This window comes from Pseudorasbora parva, chromosome 6 (genome assembly GCF_024679245.1).
Source record: "Pseudorasbora parva isolate DD20220531a chromosome 6, ASM2467924v1, whole genome shotgun sequence".
NCBI classification, from domain to species: domain Eukaryota; kingdom Metazoa; phylum Chordata; class Actinopteri; order Cypriniformes; family Gobionidae; genus Pseudorasbora; species Pseudorasbora parva.
Genome location: NC_090177.1, coordinates 4,947,620 through 4,974,225, shown reverse-complemented (window position 1 = coordinate 4,974,225; position 26,606 = coordinate 4,947,620). Strand labels below are relative to the sequence as shown.

Below are 26,606 nucleotides of genomic sequence, written 5' to 3'. Positions count from 1 at the left end.
AAGGTGTTGTGTTTCTCCACTGCCAGTGGTGGCGCTAATGCACTGTTTAGTAGCTTAAGATCCACTGGAAACGAAATGAAGCAGAAGCTGCACACTTTTAAAGTCACAACAGATTCAGAAGAAACCAGAAAAAGTTTGATATAATATGTTAAAGAAAGCAGATATAATATATTGATGGTTTCATCACATAAATCTGTCAGCTGAAGAAAGAGAAGGTGGAGGTAAAGATGATGGAGAGAAACCACAAACTGAAGGGAGAGGTTTGTCCAGGATAAAGATTCACTTCATCCTTTTCCTGAATTTCTGTGAGTGTTTGTCTTTCCCTGTTTTTCTTTCTTTCTGATGAACTAATATTGATTCTCCTAAACATGATTTATTATTTAAGCTCCTTCACGTCTCCTTCAGAGAGGAGATCATTCAGAATCTCCTAAATCTTTCAGAATCCTTATATATATATATATATATAGAGAGAGAGAGAGAGAGAGAGAGAGAGAGAGAGAGAGAGAGAGAGAGACTTTTTTTTTACTTTTAAACAGCAATTTAATTTACCATCAAAAATACACTTTTAAATACATACAAAAAAAAACTATCTACCAGTTAAAATAAATCTCTTCACCTTCTATAAAGATCAAGCCTTTGTTTTCACACCATTACTTCTCAAAAAAAAAAGAAGATCATTATTCATTTTATTGAATTCATATTCTAATCTAATTCTAGACTCAACCAAAGCCTTAAATATATTTACCATGTTTACTTCTTGTCCTTCCATTTCAATTTTATATGCCTTCCAAATGGCTAACTTTGCTTGACCGACTAAAAAATTTGAAAAGGTACAAAACTCCCATTTATCACGAGAATATTTACACCCATAAATAAACATTGTTTTTGAGAGAATTATTCCTAAACTATTCAAAATTCTATCCAAAATGTCGAAAAGCGGGGATAATTTACAACATTCACAAAAAACATGAAAAACAGTATCAATTTCATTACACAAAGTACAAAGCGCTGAGGCTGAAAAATTACATTTAGACAAAAACACCTTTGTTGGTAATGCACAATGCAGAATCCGCCACTGTAAATCACCAGACCTCTTTGGTAAGGGGTTTTTATATAATAACCGCCAGGAAGGTGATTTATATCCTGACCCTGAGAAATGAATTCTCCATTTTGTGTCTCTCCTCTCTCTTAACTGCCCAAAAAAGAAAGACTTTACACAAACATTATATAAATTTAGTTTGGTCACTATAGAAAAAGGAAGACTTTGTAAACCTTTAAAAGATAACAAACTATTCTCATTAACACCAGTATCATTACAAACTTGGTCTACCAGCGAAGTGATATACACTTCTGGAAAAGGAACATTTATATGGCCATTACCGGACATAAAATTGGTTATATATTCTCCCAAAGCTGTAGGTAAAGAACTCTTTAGATTCCTCAATATATTCCCAACTATTCCCTCTGATCTGCTTCTAATTTTTGTTGTAAAAAACGGTACTGATAACCACTCTCTGTTTATCAAATCAAACAGATTCCCAACCTTAGTTACCCCACCTGAGACAAAGATAGAAATATCAAAGTTGGAAAAAATACATTTTGGGGAAAACCAAGGATTATAAAAAAGTGGTTCATCTAAGCCAAAATGTTCTTTTCGCTCCAACTTACAATAACTCCAAGCTTTAAAAACAGATCCATAAAACTTGATTTCAAACATATCCTTTACAACTTTTCCTGAAATCAAAAACATTTCTTTATCAAATCCCATCTTATTTTCACCCCTTACAATGGCAAGACCAAAACTGATCCATGGTACAGAGTCAGATGTATAGAGCAGTTTCTGGGCAGTTTGTAACCTCATGGCTCGCACCTTAGAGGCTAAATGAATTAATCCTTGACCACCCTCAATAACAGGAAGACAAAGTACTCCAGGGGGAAGCCAATAATGGCCACCCCAAAAAAAGTCTACAAAAGCTTTTTGAAGGTGCGACAAAAGTTCTACTGGAGGATCCAGCACTGTTAGACGATGCCACAACATTGAGGCGGCTAGATTGTTCAATACTAACACTCTGCCTCTGAAAGATAACTGGGCTTGAATCCATTTCCATCTCAGGAGCTTTCCTGTCACTTTTTCTATTAGTCTTTCCCAGTTTTTTTCCATATACTGCTCAGTCCCAAAAAACAGTCCAAGTATCTTAACTCCTATTTATTCCAAAGGCGCTGGTGTGGAAGCCGAGGTGGAGTCTGATTTGACCAAAGCCCTAACAACAACGTGTCAGTTTTTTCCCAATTAACACATGCAGAAGAGGCATTCTGGAAAATGTTAAGGCATGAAATTAGATTAGAGACATCATCATCAGATCGAATAATCACTGTGATGTCATCAGCATAAGCTGTTAGTTTTACTGCTGGTATGTTTGAGAGGCAAGATGATGTCAATCCTTGCAGTTTCGCTCTCAAAATCTTCAACATCGGTTCAATAGAAATGATGTACAAGAGGCCAGATAAACTGCACCCCTGTCTCACTCCTCTTTGCACAGAAAAGGGCTTCGTCAAATTCCCATTGATTTTCAGCATACTATAAACATCCTTATATAAAAGTTTTGTCCATGAGATAAAGCCTTTCCCAAAGCCAAAGCCTTCAAGTGTTCTGAACAAATAATCATGATCTACTTTATCGAAGGCTTTCTCCTGGTCCAAACAAACAAGACCAAGGTCAAGTTTGTGCAGTTCAGTTAAATGTAACATGTCTCGCACAAGAAAGAGATTGTCAAATATAGATCGCTTTGGCACACAATAAGACTGGTCTTCATGGATGATAGTCTCTATACATTTCTTGAGACGATTTGTCAAAGTTTTAGATAGTATTTTATAATCAGTTCCCAAGAGAGAGACTGGTCGCCAGTTTTTTAGTAAGCCAAGATCTCCTTTCTTGGGTAAAAGAGTCACTACAGCTCTTCTGCAACTGAGGGGTAAGACTTTTGAATCAGCGCTTTCAAGAAACACAGCATGCAAATCTTGTCCAATTAGAGACCAGAAGGCTTTGTAAAATTCAGAAGTCAGTCCATCCAACCCTGGTGATTTTCCCGGAGACTGCTGCTGGACAGCCATGGTTAACTCTTGAAAAGACAAGGATTTCTCCAGTTCAGCTTTATCATCTTCTTCAAGATGTGGAAGTCCATCTAAAAGCTGATTTGTTGCTTCTAAATCACAAGGTTGTACAGTATATAGATCTTCATAAAAACGTAAAGCTTGTGCAATTATTTCTTTCTTTTCTGTTATCTCCTTTCCATTTGACAATTTAAGATGACTTATATTCTTCTTTTCTCTAATCTTCTTCTCTAATGAGAAAAAGAAAGTAGTTGAAGAATCCATGCTGTTTAATTGAAGATATTTTCCCCGTATAAATGCGCTGTGACTTCTTTCTTCATACAAATTCTTCAGAATCAAGTTGTACTCTTTTAGCCTTTTTGCTGTTTCCGTCTCTTCACCCTCACTGATGGAACTGCTTAACTTGAGAATTTGCTGTTCCAAAAGCTGGACCTTCTCTTTCAGTTCCATCATTCGATTGCTTGTATATTGTTGACAAAAAATCTGAATCTGAACTTTACCAATATCCCACCACTGGCTTAACGTTTTATACTGTAACTTTCTCTCTCTCCACTCTCCCCAAAAAAGAGTGAAAATTTTTACGAAGGATTTGTCTTGTAGTAACCTATTGTTAAAACGCCAAATTTTATGGTAAGAAGACCTCTGTGTTGTTGTCATGGTGACTGCAATGTAATGATGGTCAGAAAAAGATGTTGGCGAAATGTTACTATTAAAAAATCTTCCTCTCATATTTTTTTGAACATAAAATCTGTCAAGTCTTGCACCAGAAACAGTGTTAGAATTAATTTTCAGCCACGTATACTGTTTATCAACAGGAAAAGCTTCCCTCCATATATCCACAAGATTATGATATTGAACAACGGTTTTGAGAGTTTTAGCTGAATTTTGATGCGGTTCGACATGATTCCGATCCATAGTATAATCAAGAGTACAATTAAAATCACCAGCTAAAAGTATTATATTATTTTGTGAAACATTTGAAATAACCTCTTTTAATTTTCTAAAAAAAGAAACTCTTTCTACACCATCGTTTGGAGCATAAATATTAATGAGAGAAAAAGACAACTCGTATAACTTAATCTCGATCAACTGCATCCTGCCAGGTACAATTTCTTCAACTCTGCTTTCTTTAATGTGCAAATCTGGAGAAAAAAGAACTGCTACTCCAGCACTCACATTAGATCCATGGCTAAGAAAAGCTGTCCCTCTCCACTCACTCAACCATTGCACCTGATTATCCACATCTGTGTGTGTTTCTTGCAGAAAGACTACACTAGCTTTTTTCCAATTCAAAAAATCAAACAATGCAAACCTTTTTTCAGCACCACGACATCCATTAACGTTTAAAGATCCAAAATTTAAGGATGCCATGACACTGACTATTAAGCAAAAAAACAAAAGGCATCCAAGACCAAACTCAATCCTTCTTTGCATTAATTTTTTATCATGCCCTTCACCTTTGTTACAATTTTCTTAAGACGGTAGCGCTTCTGTCTGTTAAGTTCATCAAAGGTTGCCTTGTTCAATGCAGTTTTACATGACACCAAAAAGCGCTTCAAATCTGGAAAAAATTTCATAATTTGTGGTTTGCGAGCTCCTTTGGTTTCATCTAGAAAGTCATTAATTTGCTTAATTGTGTACAATCTAGCACCTAAAGACTCTGTTCTTTCAGAATCATCCATATCAGAAAGACTGCCTATACTCTCAAGATCATTTTCTGAATCATTTTCAGAACAAGCATTTTCTGAACTCATAGTTGACATCTGAGTATTACTAACAATCAGCTGCCTCACTTTCACCATCTGTTTTATTGTTTTCAAATGATGTTTGTTCTTTTTCTGATAGTTTGTCATCTTCATTAATCACCAGATTGGATTTCTCTTCACCACTTGCCTGATTTACAATCTCCTTGACTTTGTCGCTATTTACTACATCAGTATTTTCTTTTTGTGTAGTTTCAACACCAGAGACAAACTCATTGCTTTGTCCAATGGGTTGCTCAATGCTCGGCAAATTAGATGCCTTATCTGTTTGTTTGTTTGGACAAGTTTGTCTAACGTGCCCTTGTTCTCCGCACGAGAAACACCGCATGTGATCCGAACTAATGAAGATTGTGTAATCTTTACCTTCATTAGTTAACTTTACAGCCAAATTGAGGGGATCTTGTTGTTCATTCAATATCATGTATGTACATCGCCGAAAAGACATAACATGTTTGAGATCAGGATTTTTAAGACCTATCGGAATCATTTTAATAGGCGCTGTTAATCTGCCGTATCTTTCGAGAACTCCTTGAATTGCTTCATTCTTGATAAACGGAGGAACATTCGATAGCACTATTTTCTTGGATGGGCTTGATAACGGCAGTACCGGCAAAAACGTGTCATTAACTGTGATTCCGCGTTCAATCAAACCATCTACCATCTGAACATCTGCGAGAAAGACAACAACTGCTCTGTTCATTCTAGATGCTGACTTAATATTTATCCCACCAACCTGTTCGCTGACTGCAACCAACACATCTTCCACAGATATGGAATCATCAGGTGTACATTTCAAACCATGTCTGAGAGTCAAGCGCGAGAGATCTCCGCTTGACCCCATTTGCCAAATTTGCCGACCTCAGTCAGCGCGCAAAATTGAATCTCTCTACGAAAAATTCAAATACAGAAAAACCGAGAAAAAAAAGATTAACGTAAACAAACTCTCAAAAGCGTGTTTCCGAACTCTAAACTCCTCCCACTACCCACAATCCCTAGAGAGAGAGAGAGAGAGAGAGAGAGAGAGAGAGAGAGAGAGAGAGAGAGAGAGACTGATGGACAAATTCAGTCTGGAGCATCAGGGAACAACTCTGAACAGAGATCCAGACACACACAGGACTCACTTTACTCTGTGACACTGATGCTTGTGTGTGTGTGTGTGTCCGTCCGTCCGTCCGTCCGTCTGTGTGTACTGCACCTGCACAGTCTCTGGGTTCAGACTGTAACGCTGGAGAACAGCAAATGATGAAGGTGAAGAGAGAAACCACAGCTAAAGAACAACACAGCCATGATGATTTAATCCTTCAGGTGTGTTTCTTACTTTAATGTTTTTACCTTTTCATGACATTTGTCTGCTATGTCAGTAACTGTTACAAGAAAGATGGTTTCAAATCACTTGAGTCACTTTTCCCCTCATCTTTGTAAACTCTTTTAAAAACTGGCTTTAAGATGATTTATTAAAGACTGCAATTAATGCTGTTTTGATTATCTGCCATTTATTTCTTGTTTTATTAAGAAAACACATTATTAATCTCTCAACAGATTCAGTTCAGTAACTCTGAGTTCATTAGTGAATCTGGATTAGCCTTTTTGTGGGCAGTGACACTAATAATGATGATTCTTGGTCTTAATAAGCAGTTTTCTACTATATTTGATTGTATAAACAGGACAGAATTGACCTTAAGCATCTTCCCTTCCATTTCTTTTTGCTTTGCATTTTCCACACTATAATTGATATTTGAAAGTTTACTGTGGTCATTTTTAGACTCGATGGATGTGAAAAACTGAGCAAGGTGAAGGAAAAACATCAGCGTCAGAACCTCATGATCTCAGAACAGAAGAAAAGTCTTTCAAAGGCCATCAATGTGGAAAGAGTTTCATTCAGAAAGGTATTAACATCACAAACCGTACAAATGCTCTCAGTGTGGGAGGAACTTCTCACAAAAAAACTTTTTTCTTTTATTCATGGCCGGGAGATCATTGGTCACAACAACCAAATGAGTCTCTTCGAACAGAAAGATGCATGTACATTTAAATTTTTACAGTTGATTGAAAAACAATGTCACTCAAGCCTTCTTCATTGTGATTGGTTCTGGTGATTGGTTTATAATGATCTAAGGTAATCATATGACTGTTCTTATTTTTTAAGCACCTTCTTGGGTAAGTCTACATGGCCTTTGACCTGAACATCCTTAGTCTGTGTTTTTTTCTGTAGTTTCATGTTAAATTACCCTTTTACCACTTCTGAGGCCATTACATCAAATATTTCAATCAGAGACGAAAGAAGGACCGGATTCCTGTCGACCTCAAACCACGAGAGAGTGAGTGAGTTTGACTGAGTGAGTGAGTGAGAAACTGACTTTTTTCTGATAATTGTGGCCCAGAATGTCTGAGCATGGTCAGACCATATCATGTGTTGAGTTTCGTCATGTGTGAGAATCCGTTGCGTTTAGTGTTGATGCTCAACCTGGGGAAACATCTAAAGGCGTCGTATTTGGATTCAGTTCATCATAAAGAAACTCTCCATCATTGATTGTGTTTGTGCTGTTTCAGTCTCTAGAGGACGCTGTGGTGGGGAAAGAGTTGACAGTCAAGATCACGTTCCTGAACCCACTGTCACAAGTGTTGAGGAACGTTTTGTTCCGTATCGAGGGATTGGGAATGCAGAGCATCAGAAAGATCTCGTATGGGTAAGACTTTCAGTGTTTAACAGCAGTTTAATTTCAGCTGTGACGTGTTCATGCACTTTAGATTGGTTTAGAAACATAGATTGTACTGCATTAAATATGATATTTAAAGAGTGAACCGCTTCGAGAGAGTTGATATTGTCTTTCTGTGTGTCAGTGATGTGGAGAAGCTTGCGACGGTTCCACTGATGGAGAAGTTTGTTCCCACCGTCTCCGGCTCTCAGAAGCTCCTGCATCGATGGACTGCCGTCAGCTCACTCAGGTGCACGGATTCACTGATATTGAGCTCAAACCAAAGTCAAAAACACTGGCATTGTGAAGCCTTCTAATGCTCTCGCTTCTCTTGAAGAATATGCTCTCGATTGAAGAGTCATCAACACTGAATTATAATATTAGTATTTTCATTCACAATTTTTATTGTTGGATAAAAACATTTCAACAATAAAGATTCTGTTTTATTCTTCTCCTGTCTGTCTGTTGTAATATTTATGTGAGCAGATGTTCATAAACTTTCATTCTCTAATCTGTTTGCATATAAATTAGCAAGCTGTAGATTATAATCAATATCAGTTAATGCACTGAACACTTGTCTTTATTCAGATGCTGCAATATAAACCAAAAACCTCAACATTTCAGAAGACATTCGATATTAACAATTGTCTTCAGAAATGTCCTTACAAAATAACAATAGAAACACTGGAAGGTTTGGAAATGTATCATATGATGTAGAATCTCATAGTAGGGATGGGCATTTTTCTCAATTTCTTATTTCGAGTGGGACGTGTCCTTCATGGAGACAATGATATTAATTTTAATTAGGGCCGGGACTCGATTAAAACAATTATCTAATTAATTAGAGGCTTTGTAATTAATTAATCGAAATTAATCGCATTTTAATTGCATATAAATATTTGACCTGAGAACAATGAGAAGTAATTTTTCACATGTATTTTTAGTATCCCATTGAATAATGACTGAATACATAAGCTTAATCAACAAAATATTGGTTATTTATTTCAGTCCAGCAGACCAGGGCAATGTTTGCCATTAAGTTTAGCAAAAGCATATTTGTGATATTTGAGGCTCGATGTGCTGAGGTGATACGCAAATTCCTTGCGTATCGATTCCTTGCGTATCGAAAAACGATTTGCGTATCACCTCAGCACATCGAGCCTCAAATATCACAAATATGCTTTTGCTAAACTTAATGGCAAACATTGCCCTGGTCTGCTGGACTGAAATAAATAACCAATATTTTGTTGATTAAGCTTATGTATTCAGTCATTATTCAATGGGTTGTATTCCGTGTCGAAGCTTCCATCCTCTCAAATATTGCACACAACCATGCTCTTTTTTTTTTTTTTTTGCGTAATTAATTAACGCGTTAAAGTCCCGTAATTAATTAATCTTAATTAACGCGTTAAAGTCCCGGCCCTAATTTTAATATTTTAGCAATATTTTGTATTCAATTTGCACTTTCTGATAAACCAAAATGTTATTTTAAAGTATTTTGGCTAAAATTACACTTTAGTCAGAGTAAAACTGACTTAAATTACTGAACAACACATTGATTGATGAATTCTAAATCAAATTTAATATATATATTGTCTTTGCTTTTAGACGACTTTATTCAATTGTAAATGAAACGTTATTTTCACTTTTGAAAAAACAACAAAAATAAACAGCTTTTTTTTTTCAAGTTTGACAAACGACGGTAAATAATACAGAATAATAATACAGAATAATTTAATAAAACTCCTGTGTGTATACCAAGACGTGCTCAGGTGAGAGGCGTGTGTGGAGATTATTCACAATTAGGCTGGCGGTGGGAAAAAACGCGCTCTGCTTGAACAGATGTCGCAGGAACAGCGAAGTACCACTGGGCAAGGATGCTCAGCTTTGTAAACCGATTGGGTCCAGGCTTACAGAGATGCATGGCTCATTGAAGTAGCGTTCGATTTCGGTGTCACGCGAAACAAAAATCATATCTTGCCGTAATTCCTGCTGCTCGATCGGGCTGAGGGTCATTCTGTATGAGTGTGACAGAATTCGTAACGGCGTCAAAAAGCTGTTTCAGATTCTCCTTTACTCTCTCTCGAAGCCTTGTCTCAAGAAACTTCAGATGTTTGTGTCTAAGATCCAATCAGAGGCAGAGCCACCTTCTCAGCAAGTGACTATGATTCTGCCACTGATTTCTTGAATTGGAGACTCATTGTTTGTGTTTAGGTGTTTAGTGATGAGGCTATGAGTGATCGGATAGATCATCGAAACGCAAACATGAGTCTCACTGCACATTGTGGTGCACTTCAGAGACTGGAGAACGGGTATCAGTTCTTCTACAATCTGCCAGTGCTCATCAAGTGTCTTGACATCTGCTAGTTTTGTAATATTGTGATCTGACAGAACAGCGCACACAGTCCATCTCTGGTCCAAAAGACATTCGAACATATCGCACTCACAAATCCACCGCGTACGACAGTACTGGATAAGATTGTGTTCAGGTACTTTCTGCTGCTGTTGTTGATTTTTACAGAAGCAACACTGAAGCCTTCGTTGATGGCTAGGGCGCTGATTCCCAAAGACCTCGATTCGCCAAAACCATTTTACTAGCGTTATCATGAACACATGCAGTTACTTTCTCAGAGCTTGACAGCCGCTGTTCTGTAGCATCTTTTAGGTAGTTGGATATGTTCACAGCGGTGTGTCTTTGTCGAACAGCCTATGTATTTCCCATTCAGCAATGTAATGGTAAATTAGTGTATAGGATTCAGTGGTCAGCGAGGTCCATGAGGTTCATAGTGATTGCCATCCTTGCTGTCTCTGACAGTCTCTTTCAGTGAAGAAGCAGTCTTTTCATATAGAGCATCTAATCTTCCCATGATGTTTTGTGCCATGGGACGTTAGACTGTGACTCAACGTAATCCATCAAATCTTTAAATCATTCTCCTTCTATGAAACAAAAGGGCAGCAAATATTTCGCTATCATTTCAGTGATTAGTTGTGTTATCTTTTCAGCTCTGGCTGCGTTGCATTTCTGTCTGACGGTAAAAGATGTGATGCTCGTCAAAGAGTTGCCTCTTTGGTGGAATCGCAAGACATTTTATTAACAAACACTAGATGATTACGCATTGTACTTGTGGTAGATTTGTGTGACAGCTTGGCTCTGCATATTTTGCACTGAACTGTATTTTCATCTATTTTGTCAAAGTGAAGCCAGACATCACTACGTGACTTTGAAGCCATTTTCTCTGTTCTTCGGTTTGGACTTTGGACTGCGTGCTCTGGCAACGCTAACCAATCAGAGGAAAAAATATGTATTTTTCACTCACACGATCATCGTTTTTATGATTGATCGCCACGGTCACTTTCGAATACTCATGCCCATCCCTATTTCATGGTAGATTTTAAAAGCTAAAGCAAAGTATAAATGAAAGACAAAAGTTGATTAGAAAATATATTGAATAATAACAAACTGGCTTTTCAAATGTGATGAGATATATATATATTGTTTTCTTTTTTTTTCTTTCAAAAAACATAAAACTCAAAAATATTTCATAATAGTTGGTGTTTTATTAGTTATTGATTTTTTTAAAGGCCTGAATATACAGTCAGTTTTTTCACTTGTATCACATACATTTTCTTTACAAAATCTTTGTGCAAATTTCTTTTTGGCTTTTATTCACATATTCTAAGCCAGTAAAGGTGAGACCGGTGTGATGATCAGTGGATTTGAGTTTTCACCTTCATTATTAAGGTATGGACTAAAATATGGATAGAGTTTCTCAGTGAAAGTCTGACCAGTGAAAGAGTAGATGTGAGATCTGGACTCCACGTCATAAAAAGAGACCAGACCCTCCTCATAATCCACAAACACACCCACCTTCTCAGGATTCTCTCTCAGAGATAGAGAGACAGGTAGACTTTCACAAGCTTTATAATGATCCTCATTCCTCAGAATCACACTCCAGAATCCATTCTCAGGACTCAGCCAGATCTCCCCCTTCCTGTCAATGGATTCTCTAACCACTCCTAAAGCCCAATCAGTCTTTCCCTTCACCTGCACCTCATAGTAAAATCTCCCTGAACTGAATCCCTGCTTTGAAAGAGCACAAAGACTCTCATCAAATCTCTTTGGGTTTTCTGGGACATCCTGTTTAATGTCTCCATAACTGACTTGTTTTCCATCATCAGACAGGATGAGATATGGATCCGCTGTATCAGGATCCAGAGTCACATCCACTGAGAGAGAGCAGACATTCTCAATCAACTTCAGAACAAACATTTGCATGTACAGTCTTGTTCAAAATAATAGCAGTACAATGTGACTAACCAGAATAATCAAGGTTTTTAGTATATTTTTTATTGCTACGTGGCAAACAAGTTACCAGTAGGTTCAGTAGATTGTCAGAAAACAAATGAGACCCAGCATTCATGATATGCACGCTCTTAAGGCTGTGCAATTGGGCAATTAGTTGAAAGGGGTGTGTTCAAAAAAATAGCAGTGTCTACCTTTGACTGTACAAACTCAAAACTATTTTGTACAAACATTTTTTTTTTCTGGGATTTAGCAATCCTGTGAATCACTAAACTAATATTTAGTTGTATGACCACAGTTTTTTAAAACTGCTTGACATCTGTGTGGCATGGAGTCAACCAACTTGTGGCACCTCTCAGCTGTTATTCCACTCCATGATTCTTTAACAACATTCCACAATTCATTCACATTTCTTGGTTTTGCTTCAGAAACAGCATTTTTGATATCACCCCACAAGTTCTCAATTGGATTAAGGTCTGGAGATTGGGCTGGCCACTCCATAACATTAATTTTGTTGGTTTGGAACCAAGATTTTGCCCGTTTACTAGTGTGTTTTGGGTCATTGTCTTGTTGAAACAACCGTTTCAAGGGCATGTCCTCTTCAGCATAGGGCAACATGACCTCTTCAAGTATTTTAACATATGCAAACTGATCCATGATCCCTGGTATGCGATAAATAGGCCCAACACCATAGTAGGAGAAACATGCCCATATCATGATGCTTGCACCTCCATGCTTCACTGTCTTCACTGTGTACTGTGGCTTGAATTCAGAGTTTGGGGGTCGTCTCACAAACTGCCTGTGGCCCTTGGACCCAAAAAGAACAATTTTACTCTCATCAGTCCACAAAATGTTCCTCCATTTCTCTTTAGGCCAGTTGATGTGTTCTTTGGCAAATTGTAACCTCTTCTGCACATGCCTTTTTTTTACCAGAGGGACTTTGCGGGGGATTCTTGAAAATAGATTAGCTTCACACAGACGTCTTCTAACTGTCACAGTACTTACAGGTAACTCCAGACTGTCTTTGATCATCCTGGAGGTGATCATTGGCTGAGCCTTTGCCATTCTGGTTATTCTTCTATCCATTTTGATGGTTGTCTTCCGTTTTCTTCCACGTCTCTCTGGTTTTGCTCTCCATTTTAAGGCATTGGAGATCATTTTAGCTGAACAGCCTATCATTTTTTGCACCTCTTTATAGGTTTTCCCCTCTCTAATCAACTTTTTAATCAAAGTACGCTGTACTTCTGAACAATGTCTTGAACGACCCATTTTCCTCAGCTTTCAAATGCATGTTCAACATGTGTTGGCTTCATCCTTAAATGATTCACACCTGTTTCTTCACAAAATTGATGACCTCAGTGATTGAATGCCACACTGCTATTTTTTTGAACACACCCCTTTCAACTAATTCAACTAATTGCCCAATTGCACAGCCTTAAGAGCGTGCATATCATGAATGCTGGGTCTCATTTGTTTTCTGACAATCTACTGAACCTACTGGTAACTTGTTTGCCACGTAGCAATAAAAAAATATACTAAAAACCTTGATTATTCTGGTTAGTCACATTGTACTGCTATCATTTTGAACAAGACTGTATATACTGTATATAAAACACATTATAAACAAAAGTATTGTAAGTGTATTGAAGAAAATGGTGTCAATCACACTGTACCTGCAAACTTCTGTACAAACGTCAACCCTGTGAACACAGATGACAACATAATTAATAATTATTTATAAGAATAATTTCATGGCAGCATCAGTAGACGCGTCAATTTAGCAGAAACTCTCATATATCGCAAATAAGTGTTTACGCTTGCATGAGGTGTCTTTTCAGGCAATTTGAAAAAGGACATTTTTCCACGAAAATGCAATGGAAACAGTTTTTTTTTTGCATTTACAGGTAACCTGGTACGGTGACACAGTGCTGCCATGGGGCCTTCATATACATTTTTCCACTCAATTATGTCGTAATAATGTCATTTTCACAACATATTTACTAGTAATAAAGAGATGCCATGTCATAAAAAACACATTTTCTCATTAAAACAACATATTTTCTCCTAATAAGGACATAGGCTTTGTTGTATAGTGTTGTGTAGTAGACTATAAAATATGCCTTTATCCACATTAGAGCATTTGTATAGCCAATGCGCCTTTGTCACACTTTCATGTTTTTTTTTTTTTACTATATATTAGTATAAAAGTATAATATAATAAAGTTTATTACACGGCTCTGTGACATACTTGATTCTGATTGGTCAGTCGGTATGTTATTCCTAGATAACAACCGCCAAAATTGAATAACACACCGCTCATCCGAGTTATCTCGACCGGTACTACTCATGCTTAACTTGTCACTTCGCCGCCGCTGCCGACTGTCTGGTGCCATCGTGTGACTGAAACACTTAACCACCACGGGTTACAATGGAAGATTTCAAGGTGTTTTACTCATGATTTACTCACATAAAATGATTTAGTCCATAATGAATGCATCTGTCTGTTAAATAACATGCTCCACACGGCTCCGGGGATTTAATATAGGCATTTAGTCCGATTGCACTCCATATTCAACTAATGGGAAAAGTGTTGAAAGTGCCTCTGCCGTTCAAGAGGCTGTAGGTTACATATTTTGAAATGCAAGAAGGCACTTTCAACTCTTTTTCCACGGAAGGTGATTGGCGGAGCTTTAAGTTTTAAATATGGACATTTTTCTTACATAAACACAGCGATTCAAATCTCACGGATTCAAATCTCCAGCATACCAGCGGGTAAATCGCCATGGCTATAGGCTACTGAATATTGCTGACAGTTTGTCACTCTTTAACTCCTGTAAAATAGATTTCCGATTATAATCAATTTTACGAGTTAATACTATTATCTATAACATGTCATATTAATGATATTTTATTTAGACCATATTAATCGTATACACAATTTAAAAAAAGGTAATAAAGGCTATTATAAATATAAATAAGTTGTATCAGGGTACAAGCACACCCTAAGAAAAATGTGCTCATTTTTCAAAAACGTCCATGCTTTCAAAAAATCTCTAGCAACGTTTGCATTATTTTCTGTTTATTTTGATTAATACAATAAACAACCATTGTTCAGTAAATATTAAAATGTTAATATAAAAATATTTTTAAAATACAGAAACTAATTTTTAAGTAAATAATCTGAAAACACTGAGATCCCATAATAATTTAATAACGTTTTATCGTTGTAACAACTATATGATTATTATCATATTTTTATTATAAATAGGATGTTACCTCTAAGATGGACACCCCACTTAAGATATTTACCAGCTGAATCTTAACCATGGCATGTCAACAAATGGAAGTCAGTCAGCTGTTTATTATCATGTTAAATATGCCTTTTACCCCAAATACCATAAACAATACCTTTGTCTCAAAATATATTCAATAATTTTAGTGATTCTCATTTGCTACTTAAATCTCTAACAAAAATGTAAAATAGAAAAGAGATCAAATTAGCCTAGAATCATTTTTTTTGGAGGAATAATTAGAACAAAAATTTAATTAGCTCTAAAGCCTAACAAATGTATTTACAGTATGATTGTAAAAGGTTTGTTATTCATTCTCTACATTAAGATGATACTCAATCCCCTAATGCCCCTTTTTTGGTGTGGGCCACTGCCCCTCAAAATGTCTGTGCACGGCCCTGGTTTTTTATCTAGAAAATATTGCAAAAGTTTACTGCAAATCTGTAATAGAAACACGGCTAGTGGTGTGTAGTGAGTTCTGGTTATGTGTTAGTGTTTGTACACAGATAGTTATATCGTGCTTACATGTCTCTGAAGTAAGTTGAAGTAATAGTGTTTTAGCTGATTATGACATAAGTTCAATTTAAACTTTACACAGACTAGGTTTAGTAAGTGTTTTTATGATACCAGAGACAAGTTGCTAACATGCTAACAAGACAAGTTGAAGTTTTGCATATTTTGCATAAAATCATTCAAAGGTCATCGATGCTAAATAGTCATTCTAAAAAATATAATTTTCCTAGATAGTTACTAACAAGAATCTATACACTGTATGATATTCACATACCAGTTTGACTGAGCTTTTCATTTAGTGTCTCTTGAGTTTTCCTCAGTTCAGTCAGAGCTCTAATCAGAGAGTTCACATTAGACACATCAGAGTCAATCCTTATCTCAGTCCAGTTCTTGGTGTGTGGATGACTGTACAGGGATAAGTTCATCTACAGAGACAGAGAGACAGAGAGACATAGAGAGAGAGAGAGAGAGGTCTGTTACACCTATGTGCACCTCTTTTGCTATGGCTTTTTGGAACTATTGTCATTGGAGTAATAGACCAAAAACAGAATATTGTACATGATGACTGATGAGACAGATGTTAACAGACCTGAATGAGGTGGAGATGATCGTCAGTGTGTGAGAGCTGCTCTATCTCAGTGTTTCTCCTCTTCAGCTCAGTGATTTCCTGCTCCAGCTCTTTAATGAGATCTTCAGCCCGTTTCTCTGCTGCTTTCTGCTGTTTCTCCATCATCTTCATCAGCTCAGACTGACATCTCTCAATGGAGCGGATCAGATCAGTGAAGAGCTCGACACTGGAAGATTTCTCTACCTCTGTGTTTCTCTGATGAATGAGGACAGTTAAAAAATAACGGTTTGTTAATCAATTATATATTCACATATTATTTAAAGGATTACTTTACAAATGCCCTCATCATGTCACTCATCTCTTTGTCCACAAGCGCTTTTTTTTAAGTTGCCAATCACTGCCAGCTTTTTTATACTTTGCACAACATTTTCATGGCCCCAGAATATTTTGGTGAATGAATATCTGAACATGCAATATAGAAAAAGAAAGAGAGTTTTATTCTATCTTAATGCATTATTTATTTAATCAAAACATTAATCTAGATAAGGTTCATAAAAAAGCCACATTTTGAGCAAAAAGCTGATAGAAACGCATTTCTTCTTTCAGAAAATGTAAAATAGTGACCCCTACCTTATAACAGTGAAAATATAAAAAGCTGTACATTTCTGTCAAACTTGTGATTTTCAGTGTAACACAAAATAAATACTGCTCTCGGGCTGATCAAAGCACAAACCTTTCTCAGCTCTACTGAGTGTTTGATCTCTTGAATCTTCTTCATTCTGTCCTGGATCATCTGATGAACGTCTATCTGGTTCTGAACCAGCTGATTCTACATATAGAGAAAAACACGGACACGTTTCACTGAATATATCTTCCATTTTATATTCTTAATAATAATTTTTAAAAAAAAGTAAAGATCATATGAATTCAAAATTATAGTTTTGAATCTTTTAGTCCATATCTGACAGTTTTGGGGATAACAAAATAAGCTTTTAATAGATGGAATGTAAGACTTTTTGATTTATCTGTTTTAAAAAAGTGGACTTTAGGTTCTGCAATATGTCAAGACACAGTAAAGTAAAACATTTATGTTACTTATGTAACACCCATTCCCTGAAGGAGGGGACGGAGCTATTACGTCGAACCGGACTGACATAATGGGATCTCGCCTGAGAGCACAATCAACTGTCAGTGGTAACAGAACAAGCCAGTGCACATTGGCGAGTGAGAATGCATCGCAAGCCACTCCCTGCTTCCAGGTATATAAGGCAAACTCTCACATTAAGTTTTCTGCTGAGGAGCCGAGACACTGCCGTTTCAGCGGAGGTACAGTTGTCGTCGCGATGAGACATCTCTCTTTAAGGGAACGGGGGCTTCATTAGTAACCTAGACGTTCCCAATTAGTCATGTTCGAAGTTACGTCAGTCTGAACTGATCTATTGGGATCCCTTTTTGGCAGTGCTACATCTGAAAGATCTCTATGGTATGTCCCGCATTGTTCAGGGGTGGAGTCAATACTGTTATATAGTTGACAGAGGATCATATAGGAGGGTAACCACAACAAATAGGCATCTAGTCTAGTACAGGGGTGGACCAACCGGCATACACACAACTACTAGATTTGGAGTCAGGAACTCACTGCCTAAGATGCCGTAGGAACTCAACCAGGAACTCAACCAACTCAACCCCAACTGTTGGGGAACGAACCTGAGGAACAGAATAGACACTCATATCCAATCCTCAGAGGGGAATAGTGCAGCAAGAGAGTCACTGAGCCAGCCTACCCGGTATATTACCTGTTTGTACCAACACACCGGAAGAAACCAGCCCTAGTCTGAGCTCTACATATATCTGCTAGAGGTGCCAACGCTTTACAAGGACAAGGCCTTAGGATTGGTAAGCCAAGCAATGGCGTCCACTTTCCAGTTGGCCAACCTCGGTTAGGAGACTGCCTTTCCCCTCTGCTAGCCTCCACTGCAGACAAAGAGCTGTTCTGAGGCTCTGAAGTTCTGTGTGCAGTCTGAATACAAATGCAAGGTGCAAAAAGGACACAGCAATGCAAATGATGTGGCTGAGGAGAATTCAACCTCCTGTCACCTCTCAGGAACCTGATGACTAAGTTGTGTTTCCCCATAGACTTACTGACTACTGCGTCATGATGTGCTGCAATAGCGGAAACATACTCTATCAGAGTCGAGGGAGGTGGCCTTTGCTCCAGTCCGTCTTGCAGCACATTTACGAGGGTCTTTTCTGCGTGTGTGCGCCAGTGCATCCATGCCGAGTGTCCGGACGTACGATCGACACATGAAAGTATGTGTCCTTAAGGTCAATTGCAGCTGTGGCAGAGGGGGCGTGGTTTAGCGAGGTCTGCACGGAGAGAAGGAGCCAGGAGAGTGACGGTAAGTAAGTAGGTCAAGTGCATAATGATGAACACCTGTGTCTGATTGCAGTCATTGGCATGGAGAGACGGTATATAAGCCAGCAGAGAACAGGCAACAGGGAGAGAGACACATTCTGTATACTCGTGGCTGGCTGGGACTGCAGAGAGGAGATTGTTACCCAAGTTATCTGAGACTGAGTTTACTAAGCGCTGTGTGCGCATGTTTATGTTGTGTTGCAAAAGTGACTGAATAAAAAGCCACGAGTGCCAGACACGCCGACCCTGCCTCCTTCTTCCTTCCTTCATTACTTATAAGGACATTTGCTACAGTGGTGCCGAAACCCGGGAGGAAGAAGAGTGCCACCGCCAGTATGCAGAGCCCGTCAGGATCGCCGTTTGCGGATGTCATCGCATCACTCGCGGGCCTCCACCAAGAACATCATCAGGAGCTCGTGGACATGAGAGAGGATCAGGAACGGCGGTTCCAGATCCTCGTCCGTGCCCAGCAGGAGGACCGCGAGGCGTTCCGGAGCTGGATGGACCGGGAGGTTCGGGCCGAGCCAAAGCTGTCTCTCACCAAAATGGGCGCCCAGGACGACCCAAAGGCGTTCCTGGACTTGTTTGAGAGGACGGCGAAGGCAAGTGGGTGGGTCCAACTGGCGGAGGATCAGCTGGTGGCGTGCCCTGGGGTCGGCGGACCCCTTCCTTCAGTTTCTCTCTCCACCCCTTCCCCCCTCTCTCTCTCTCTCTCATAGGCCAGTCCCGATGCCACGGTCTCGCCGGAGCCTGCCACCGGGAGGCCCACCCCGATGGAGGTCTGGGGGAATGAGGGAGGCCTCGCACACCGTTCCGGTGCCGCCCAGGGAGGCGGGGCTGACCCAGCTGGGTCCCAGTTTTAACCCTGTTTCGTCCCTCTCTTCAGGCCAATCCCTTGACCCACTTCCTACCAATAGAGCAGCGGGAAGGTCCGGGCCGGCCTGTTGGCGTTGCGGGGACCCGGGCCACTTCATAGATAGGTGTCCAGTGATGGAGGTTGGAACACTGGTCCGGGTCCCGGACGTTCCGTGGGCTGCCCTCGATCAGGCTGGGTTGTATTAAATACCTGTGAGTATTGAGGGGGGGTACTTATCAAGCTTTGGTGGATTCAGGTTGTAACCAGACCTCCAAACACCAAAGCTTGATGCAACTGGGGGCATTGGATAGTGGCCGCATGGTTACGGTACAGTGTGTGCACGGGGATGTATTGAAATATCCACTAATGCCAGTCACTACTCAGTTTCGGGGTCAAAAGCACAAAGTGGAGGTGGCGGTTAGTTCCCACCTCCGACATCCGCTTATTTTAGGGACAAATTGGCTGGGGTTTAGGCTATTATTGGAGATGTTATGTGTGGATGGGTCTTGGGAGAACAGAGAGCACGGAAGGGGTGCGGTGGTGCAGCTGGGTGAGGCTGAGCCGGGACCTCTGGGAGTGGCTGCAAGGGAAAAGAGCGCTGTTGAAAGGCTAAACCTTAAAGAGCGTGATGATTTTCCCCTGGAGCAATCCCAGGATGAATCGCTGAAAATGCCTTTGACCAGGTCCAGTCCATCGATGGTCAGCCTATCCACCCTGCACGGCCACTCACCTATCCGTATTTTGCTATCCTAAAAGATAAGTTGTATCGAGTGACCCAAGACGCTCAGACAAAACAGGATACAACTCAGTTATTAGTACCCAAAAGCCGCCGGGAAATGCTTTTCCAGGCAGCTCATTGTAATCCAATGGCTGGGCATTTGGGGATGACCACCACATTAAATCGTTTAATGACCCGATTTTTCTGGCCGGGCATTCACGAGAATGTGCGCAGATGGTGTGCCACATGTCGTGAATGTCAGTTGGTAAATCCACCGGCCGCCCCAAAAGCGCCATTGCGCCCTCTTCCTCTCATGCAGGTCCGCTTCGAGAGAATTGGTATGGACCTCATCGGGCCATTAGAACGATCTGCACGAGGACATCGATTTGCATTAGTCCTGGTGGATTATGCAACCCAATATCCCGAGGCAGTAGCGCTCCGCACCATCTCAGCGAAGAGTGTGGCGGACGCACTGTTTAGTCTAATCTCCCGAGTGGGAATCCCAAAAGAGATTCTCACTGATCAGGGCACCGTGCCAGCGGTGCCAGCGGGCTTTTACCCAGGTGAAGGCTGCTTTATGTGGTGGACGGTTGTTGCACTCTCCTGATTTTTCTCTTCCCTTTTTGTTGCAGACTGACGCGTCGGACAGGGGGCTTGGTGCGGTCCTGGCCCAGGAGGTGGGGGGTGAGAAACGGCCGGTGCTGTACGTTAGTCGTAAGCTCTCTAAGAGAGAGACTAAGTACAGCACCATAGAAAAGGAGTGTCTGGCAATCAGGTGGGCCGTCCTCACCCTCAGATATTACCTCCTGGGAAGGGAGTTCACCCTGTGTTCGGACCATGCGCCTCTGCAGTGGCTCCACCGCATGAAGGATACCAACGCGCGGATCACCTGTTGGTATCTAGCTCTACAGCCTTTTAAGTTCAAGGTGGTTTACAGGCTGGGGGCGCAGATGGTTGTAGCTGACTTCCTCTCCAGGCATGGGGGGGGGGAGGCTGCAGGCCGGATGGCTCCCCGGCCTGAGTCGGGCGGTGGGGGTAAGTGGCAGAGGGGGCATGGTTTAGCGAGGTCTGCACAGAGAGAAGGAGCCAGGAGAGTGACGGTAAGTAAGTAGGTCAAGTGCATAATGATGAACACCTGTGTCTGATTGCAGTCATTGGCATGGAGAGACGGTATATAAGCCAGCAGAGAACAGGAAACAGGGAGAGAGACACATTCTGTATACTCGTGGCTGGCTGGGACTGCAGAGAGGAGATTGTTACCCAAGTTATCTGAGACTGAGTTTACTAAGCACTGTGTGCGCATGTTTATACTGTGTTGCAAAAGTGACTGAATAAAAAGCCACGAGTGCCAGACACGCCGACCCTGCCTTCTTCTTCCTTCCTTCATTACTTACATCTTCTTCCTTCCTTCATTACTTACAAGGACATTTGCTACAGCAGCAAACTAATCTTGGTGGCGAATGCACATGAGGATTCATTTATGTGTCAGCATCTTAAATGGAAGCTTGTAAAGAAACCGATTCAAAATGCGCAGATCCAAGATCGGTTGTAACCCACTGCCTTTCTTGGGCACAAATAAGTACAATGAAGTAAAAACCCTTTTGTTGAGAAAGCAAACTTTGTCGACTTCCTTTATCTCAGCCAGGTTCAGCCAAAGATGTCATTCCTGGATGGAAGACGTGAATCAACCCAGCAGGTAGAAGCATTTTGCAGGCACAACTGCACCACAACTGCATGCTCCACCTAGGGGATCTCCACAAACCCTTTGGCCACCCCGCCATCAAGGGTAGTACGAGCGGAGGAGGCAGTGAAACATTTCTGGCAATTTGTGACCTCCTCATGCACTTCCAGGAAGAAAGGGACCGGATTCAATCAGGGATTGGAAGCTGCTGTTCACCGTGCGCTGCCACAGAGACACCAATCATTCATCCAGCCGGACCAGGAAATCATGCCAGTCAGCTCTGGGTTGGATACAAACAAGATTGCTACTCTCCCCAATGGGGGCAGCGCAGTTTATTCTTCATCCCCCATTGACTCAAGGCTGCCCTCCGATGCAGCGATTGACACCCGGTTCTCTGCTTGAGCCCTGAATGAGATGCATGGTCACCCATGGGAAGGACAAGCAACCGCAGCCGGATGCTCCACAGGATGTGAAAGATGAGTGGGAGAGCTCTCACTGTAATCCTCAGATCACCCTGTGTATTAGCCGAAGCAAAAGCTTAATGTGCGAGTTTGCGTGCTGCCTTATATACCTTCGAAGCAGGGAGTGACTTGCCATACAAATCTCACTTAATGGCTTGTTCAGTTAACACTCAAAGCGATTGGGCTCTCAGGCGAGATCCCTATCAGTTCAGTCCTACGTAACATTGAATGTGACTGACTGATAGGGCACTGCATTTCATGGGATGTTTAAAGTGTTTTGTCTGTAACTCTTTACCTTCTTCTTTTGACTCTCCTCCTCTATAGGAACAATGTTGTGATTCCTGTGTTCTCCTTCAGTGCAGAACAGACACACACACGTCTGATCATCTCTGCAGAACAGCTCCAGAGGTCTCTCGTGTTTCTGGCATATATAATCCTCCAGATTTTCCACAGCATTGATGAGTTTGTGTTTCTTTAGACGTGGGACACTAAGATGAGGCTCCAGATGAGTCTCGCAGTAAGAACTTGGACATGTCAGGCAGGTCTTCACAGCTTTCTGCTTTCTTTCACCACAGAAGTCACAGAACACCTCAGGCTCTCCTAGATTGAGCTTCTCCTTAAAGTGTTGCACAACATCTCTGAGTGTTGTATTAATCTTGAGATCAGGCCTTCTGCTGAATTTATCTTTACACAGTGGACAGAAGCAGGTCTGTGTGTCCGTCCAGCACTTGCTCAGGCAAGATCTGCAGAAGTTGTGTCCACATGGAGTGGTGACTGGATCAGTGAACAGTTCCAGACAGATGGAGCACTGGAGCTCCTCATTTAGTGCTGGACCACTGGAGGATGCCATGACTGAAAAGATAAGTAATGCGATTATATCATGTACATTACTGAAGAGAGCAACTTTGATAATTACATGCACTGAATAAATTAGGCTATGTATTTTGCATGTTAAATACTCAGTGTTGGGGATTAACTAGTTACACGTCATGGAGTTATGTAATTTAATTACAAAACAAATGTAAATGTAATCTCAGTTACTGAGAAAAAATATGTAATTGAATTTCAGTTACTTATGAAAATTGTAATTGATTACAAAGGGGTTACATCTGAATTTTTTCTGTAAAAAGCTAGGATATGTTGAATAACATTAGTTTGTTGCCTGTTTTTGATGTGCGCGAGGTCTCCTGTCATTTGAAGGCTGTTTAGTAAAGCGATGCTATTCTGATGCTTTTGATTGGTTCTCGTTTGAATTTGCAGTGCACAGCATCTGTCAATTACATTATTCCACATTGCCGCTGAAAGAATTAGGCTACAATCTGTCTAAGAGTTGCCACCATGGCAAACAATGAAATTGGGTTCCAGTGCTGGAAATTTCAAAATAATTCCATGCAGAAATCAGAAAAGGGCACAAATATAACTGTATTAATCTCTGTGTTCATCTCTGTATTAGTCTGTCCTGTTTTGACTTGCAAAATAGAGTTATTTAACTACACAACGACTGTTCATTGAGTCTAAACAATATTTTAGGTGGAATATAACCTTATTATAAAACAATGACAGCTACTCAGTCTGTTTGGGTTGAATGTATTGTATCTTCTTTTAGTGAGAAATCAATATTAGGTCTTATATGGTATAATGACATGCACACAAAGTGATAAAAAAAATACTAGTATGCAGATTTTTACAAATTGTTTGTATTAGTAAGAAGAAAAACATGAAATGAAGTTAGAACCACTGTAGTCTCATGGCTTATGTTAACAATGTCTTTTCTGCACCTTGAAACTGGCAATTCAATTGCAGTCTTTGGAGGATTTAGAGAGTCTTGGATTTCATCAAAAATATCTTAATTTGTGTTCTGAAGATGAGCGATGGCACTGCAGCTGAGTACTATTGAGAAACATAAACTAAATAAGCGTCTCTGGGAGCCACAGTGCAGCGAATGTAACTGGTTTTTACAACATTTGAATACCATCATAAGAGCTTTTATAAAAGACAATGAAATATTTTGTTTAATGGAGTTTTGATTCACACTGAACTGTTGATTCTGTCTGTCGTTCACGTACTTCCTGTTTCTGATGTGACATGAACACAGACTTTGATTTTACAAACTTTGTTATATTGCATCATGGCATTAAACTAGTGAACTTACATTTCCATCGCTTACCTGTGAGTGAATATCAGATTGGATCGTTGATTTCAGCGTTTCTGAGTGTTGTTTTGAAGAAGTTTCAGGTTTTTCTGTTTCACTTTCACTGAAGTCTTTACACATGCAGTGATGTCATAGAGCTCCGCCCATAATCATGAATATTAAGCAGTTCCTAATTCATCCCTGAGGAAAACAGTGTATGAAACTTTTAGAATATGTGTAGTTGTGATTAGTTCCTTCATTTTGTGTTTGCTCTGGATGGTGTGTGAGTCTCAGTGTGGACTGACTGGAGGAGAAAGCGAGCCCTGAGCCCTGATCCTCCAGAGATGAAGGTGTTGTGTTTCTCCACTGCCAGTGGTGGCGCTAATGCACTGTTTAGTAGCTTAAGATCCACTGGAAACGAAATGAAGCAGAAGCTTTTGAAAGTCCACATCACAGAATCAGAAGAAACCAGAAGAAGTTTGATATAATATGTTAAAGAAAGCAGATATAATATATTGATGGTTTCATCACATAAATCTGTCAGCTGAAGAAAGAGAAGGTGGAGGTAAAGATGATGGAGAGAAACCACAAACTGAAGGGAGAGGTTTATACAGGCTGAAGATTCACTTCATCCCTTTCCTGAATTTCTGTGAGTGTTTGTCTTTCCCTGTTTTTCTTTCTTTCTGATGAACTAATATTGATTCTCCTAAACATGATTTATGATTATCCTTATTTATTATCCTTCTTTATATTTTTTTTATATAAAGATTTGTTATATGAAGTGAAAGTCACTGTGATTCTGTTCCGCAGGAGCCGGAAGAGGTGTGTGTGTGTGTGTGTGTGTGTGTTAGAGAGAGTGTGATAGTGTGTGAGTGTGAGTGTGAGAGAGAGATTTATGGATGAATTCAGTCTGGAGCATCAGAGAACAACTCTCTGAACAGAGATCCAGACAAACACACAGGACTCACTTTTCTCTGTGACACTGATGCTTGTGTGTGCTAACCCGTTTGATTATTTGTGTTTGGGTGAATTATAACTTATAAATAGGCCTACTACAACAAGTTGAGCCTTGGATAAAACAACTATTTATTGCAAATCATATCGTTTCCATCAACGATACATATCGTCACATTTTTATAACGCGATACATCTTTTAACGATATATCGTTACACCCCTACTTTGAGGTAATTCGCCTCCCGAAGTAAGGTGATGTCCCGTCGAGAAGCTACTATCACTAGTGTTTACTCAAACACATGAGCACACAGGTCTTTAGCATCTATACACTCTCACCGTCCTTCTCAGGCGTACGCTGGTCTCTGCAGGATCCTTAATACTTTGGTATTACAGCCTCACCTGGAGGACGTCTCTATAGTCTTCCAACACTGTGTCTGTCTCTGCTGTGATCTCTTGAGCGCTGAATCTTTAGTACTTCTATTCCTCAGCCACACAGTGCACTGACACCACTCCCAAGTTGCTTTTTGCTGAAATTAAGTTTTATTCATGGATGGGAGATCACTGGTCACAACCAAATGAGTCTCTTCGAACAGAAAGATGCTTGTACATTTAAGTTTTTACACTTGATTAAAAATCAATGTCACTCAAGCCTTCTTCATTGTGATTGGTTCTGGTGATTGGTTTATAATGATCTACGGTAATCATATGACTGTTCTTATTTGTTAAGCACCTTCTTGGGTAAGTCTACATGGTCTTTGACCTGAACATCCTTAGTCTGTGTTTTTTTTCTTCTGTAGTTTCATGTTAAATAACTCTTTTACCACTTCTGAGGCCATTACATCAAATATTTCAATCAGAGACGAAAGAAGGACCGGATTCCTGTCGACCTCAAACCACGAGAGAGTGAGTGAGTTTGACTGAGTGAGTGAGTGAGAAACTGACTTTTTTCTGATAATTTTGGCCCAGAATGTCTGAGCATGGTCAGACCATATCATGTGTTGAGTTTCGTCATGTGTGAGAATCCATTGCGTTTAGTGTTGATGCTCAACCTGGGGAAACATCTAAAGGCGTCGTATTTGGATTCAGTTCATCATAAAGAAACTCTCCATCATTGATTGTGTTTGTGCTGTTTCAGTCTCTAGAG

The 26,606-nt window shown here is 40.0% G+C and overlaps 1 protein-coding gene and 1 long non-coding RNA gene across 3 annotated transcripts; one reads left to right on the top strand and one right to left on the bottom strand.

Annotated features, from left to right (window-relative positions):
* Positions 1 to 151: 151 nt before the first annotated feature.
* On the top strand, positions 152 to 7,176 carry LOC137078302 (uncharacterized). 2 transcript variants are annotated; one of them, XR_010905283.1, is made up of 4 exons: positions 152 to 260; positions 6,078 to 6,179; positions 6,637 to 6,760; positions 7,087 to 7,176. It is a non-coding gene; the product is annotated as an uncharacterized lncRNA (long non-coding RNA). The 2 variants fall into 2 exon arrangements; XR_010905282.1 differs by lacking the exon at positions 152 to 260 and having other exon boundaries at positions 6,043 to 6,179.
* Positions 7,177 to 11,128: 3,952 nt separating this feature from the next.
* On the bottom strand, positions 11,129 to 24,660 carry LOC137078299 (E3 ubiquitin-protein ligase TRIM39-like). Its single transcript, XM_067445477.1, has 7 exons — positions 24,544 to 24,660; positions 22,672 to 23,228; positions 16,978 to 17,073; positions 16,266 to 16,499; positions 15,951 to 16,101; positions 13,547 to 13,573; positions 11,129 to 11,797 (listed from the first exon to the last, which is right to left on the bottom strand). The coding sequence occupies exons 2-7, from the start codon at positions 23,224 to 23,226 to the stop codon at positions 11,247 to 11,249; spliced, it is 1,614 nt and encodes a 537-aa protein (XP_067301578.1). The 5' UTR covers positions 23,227 to 23,228; positions 24,544 to 24,660; the 3' UTR covers positions 11,129 to 11,246.
* Between the last annotated feature and the right edge of the window lie 1,946 nt (positions 24,661 to 26,606).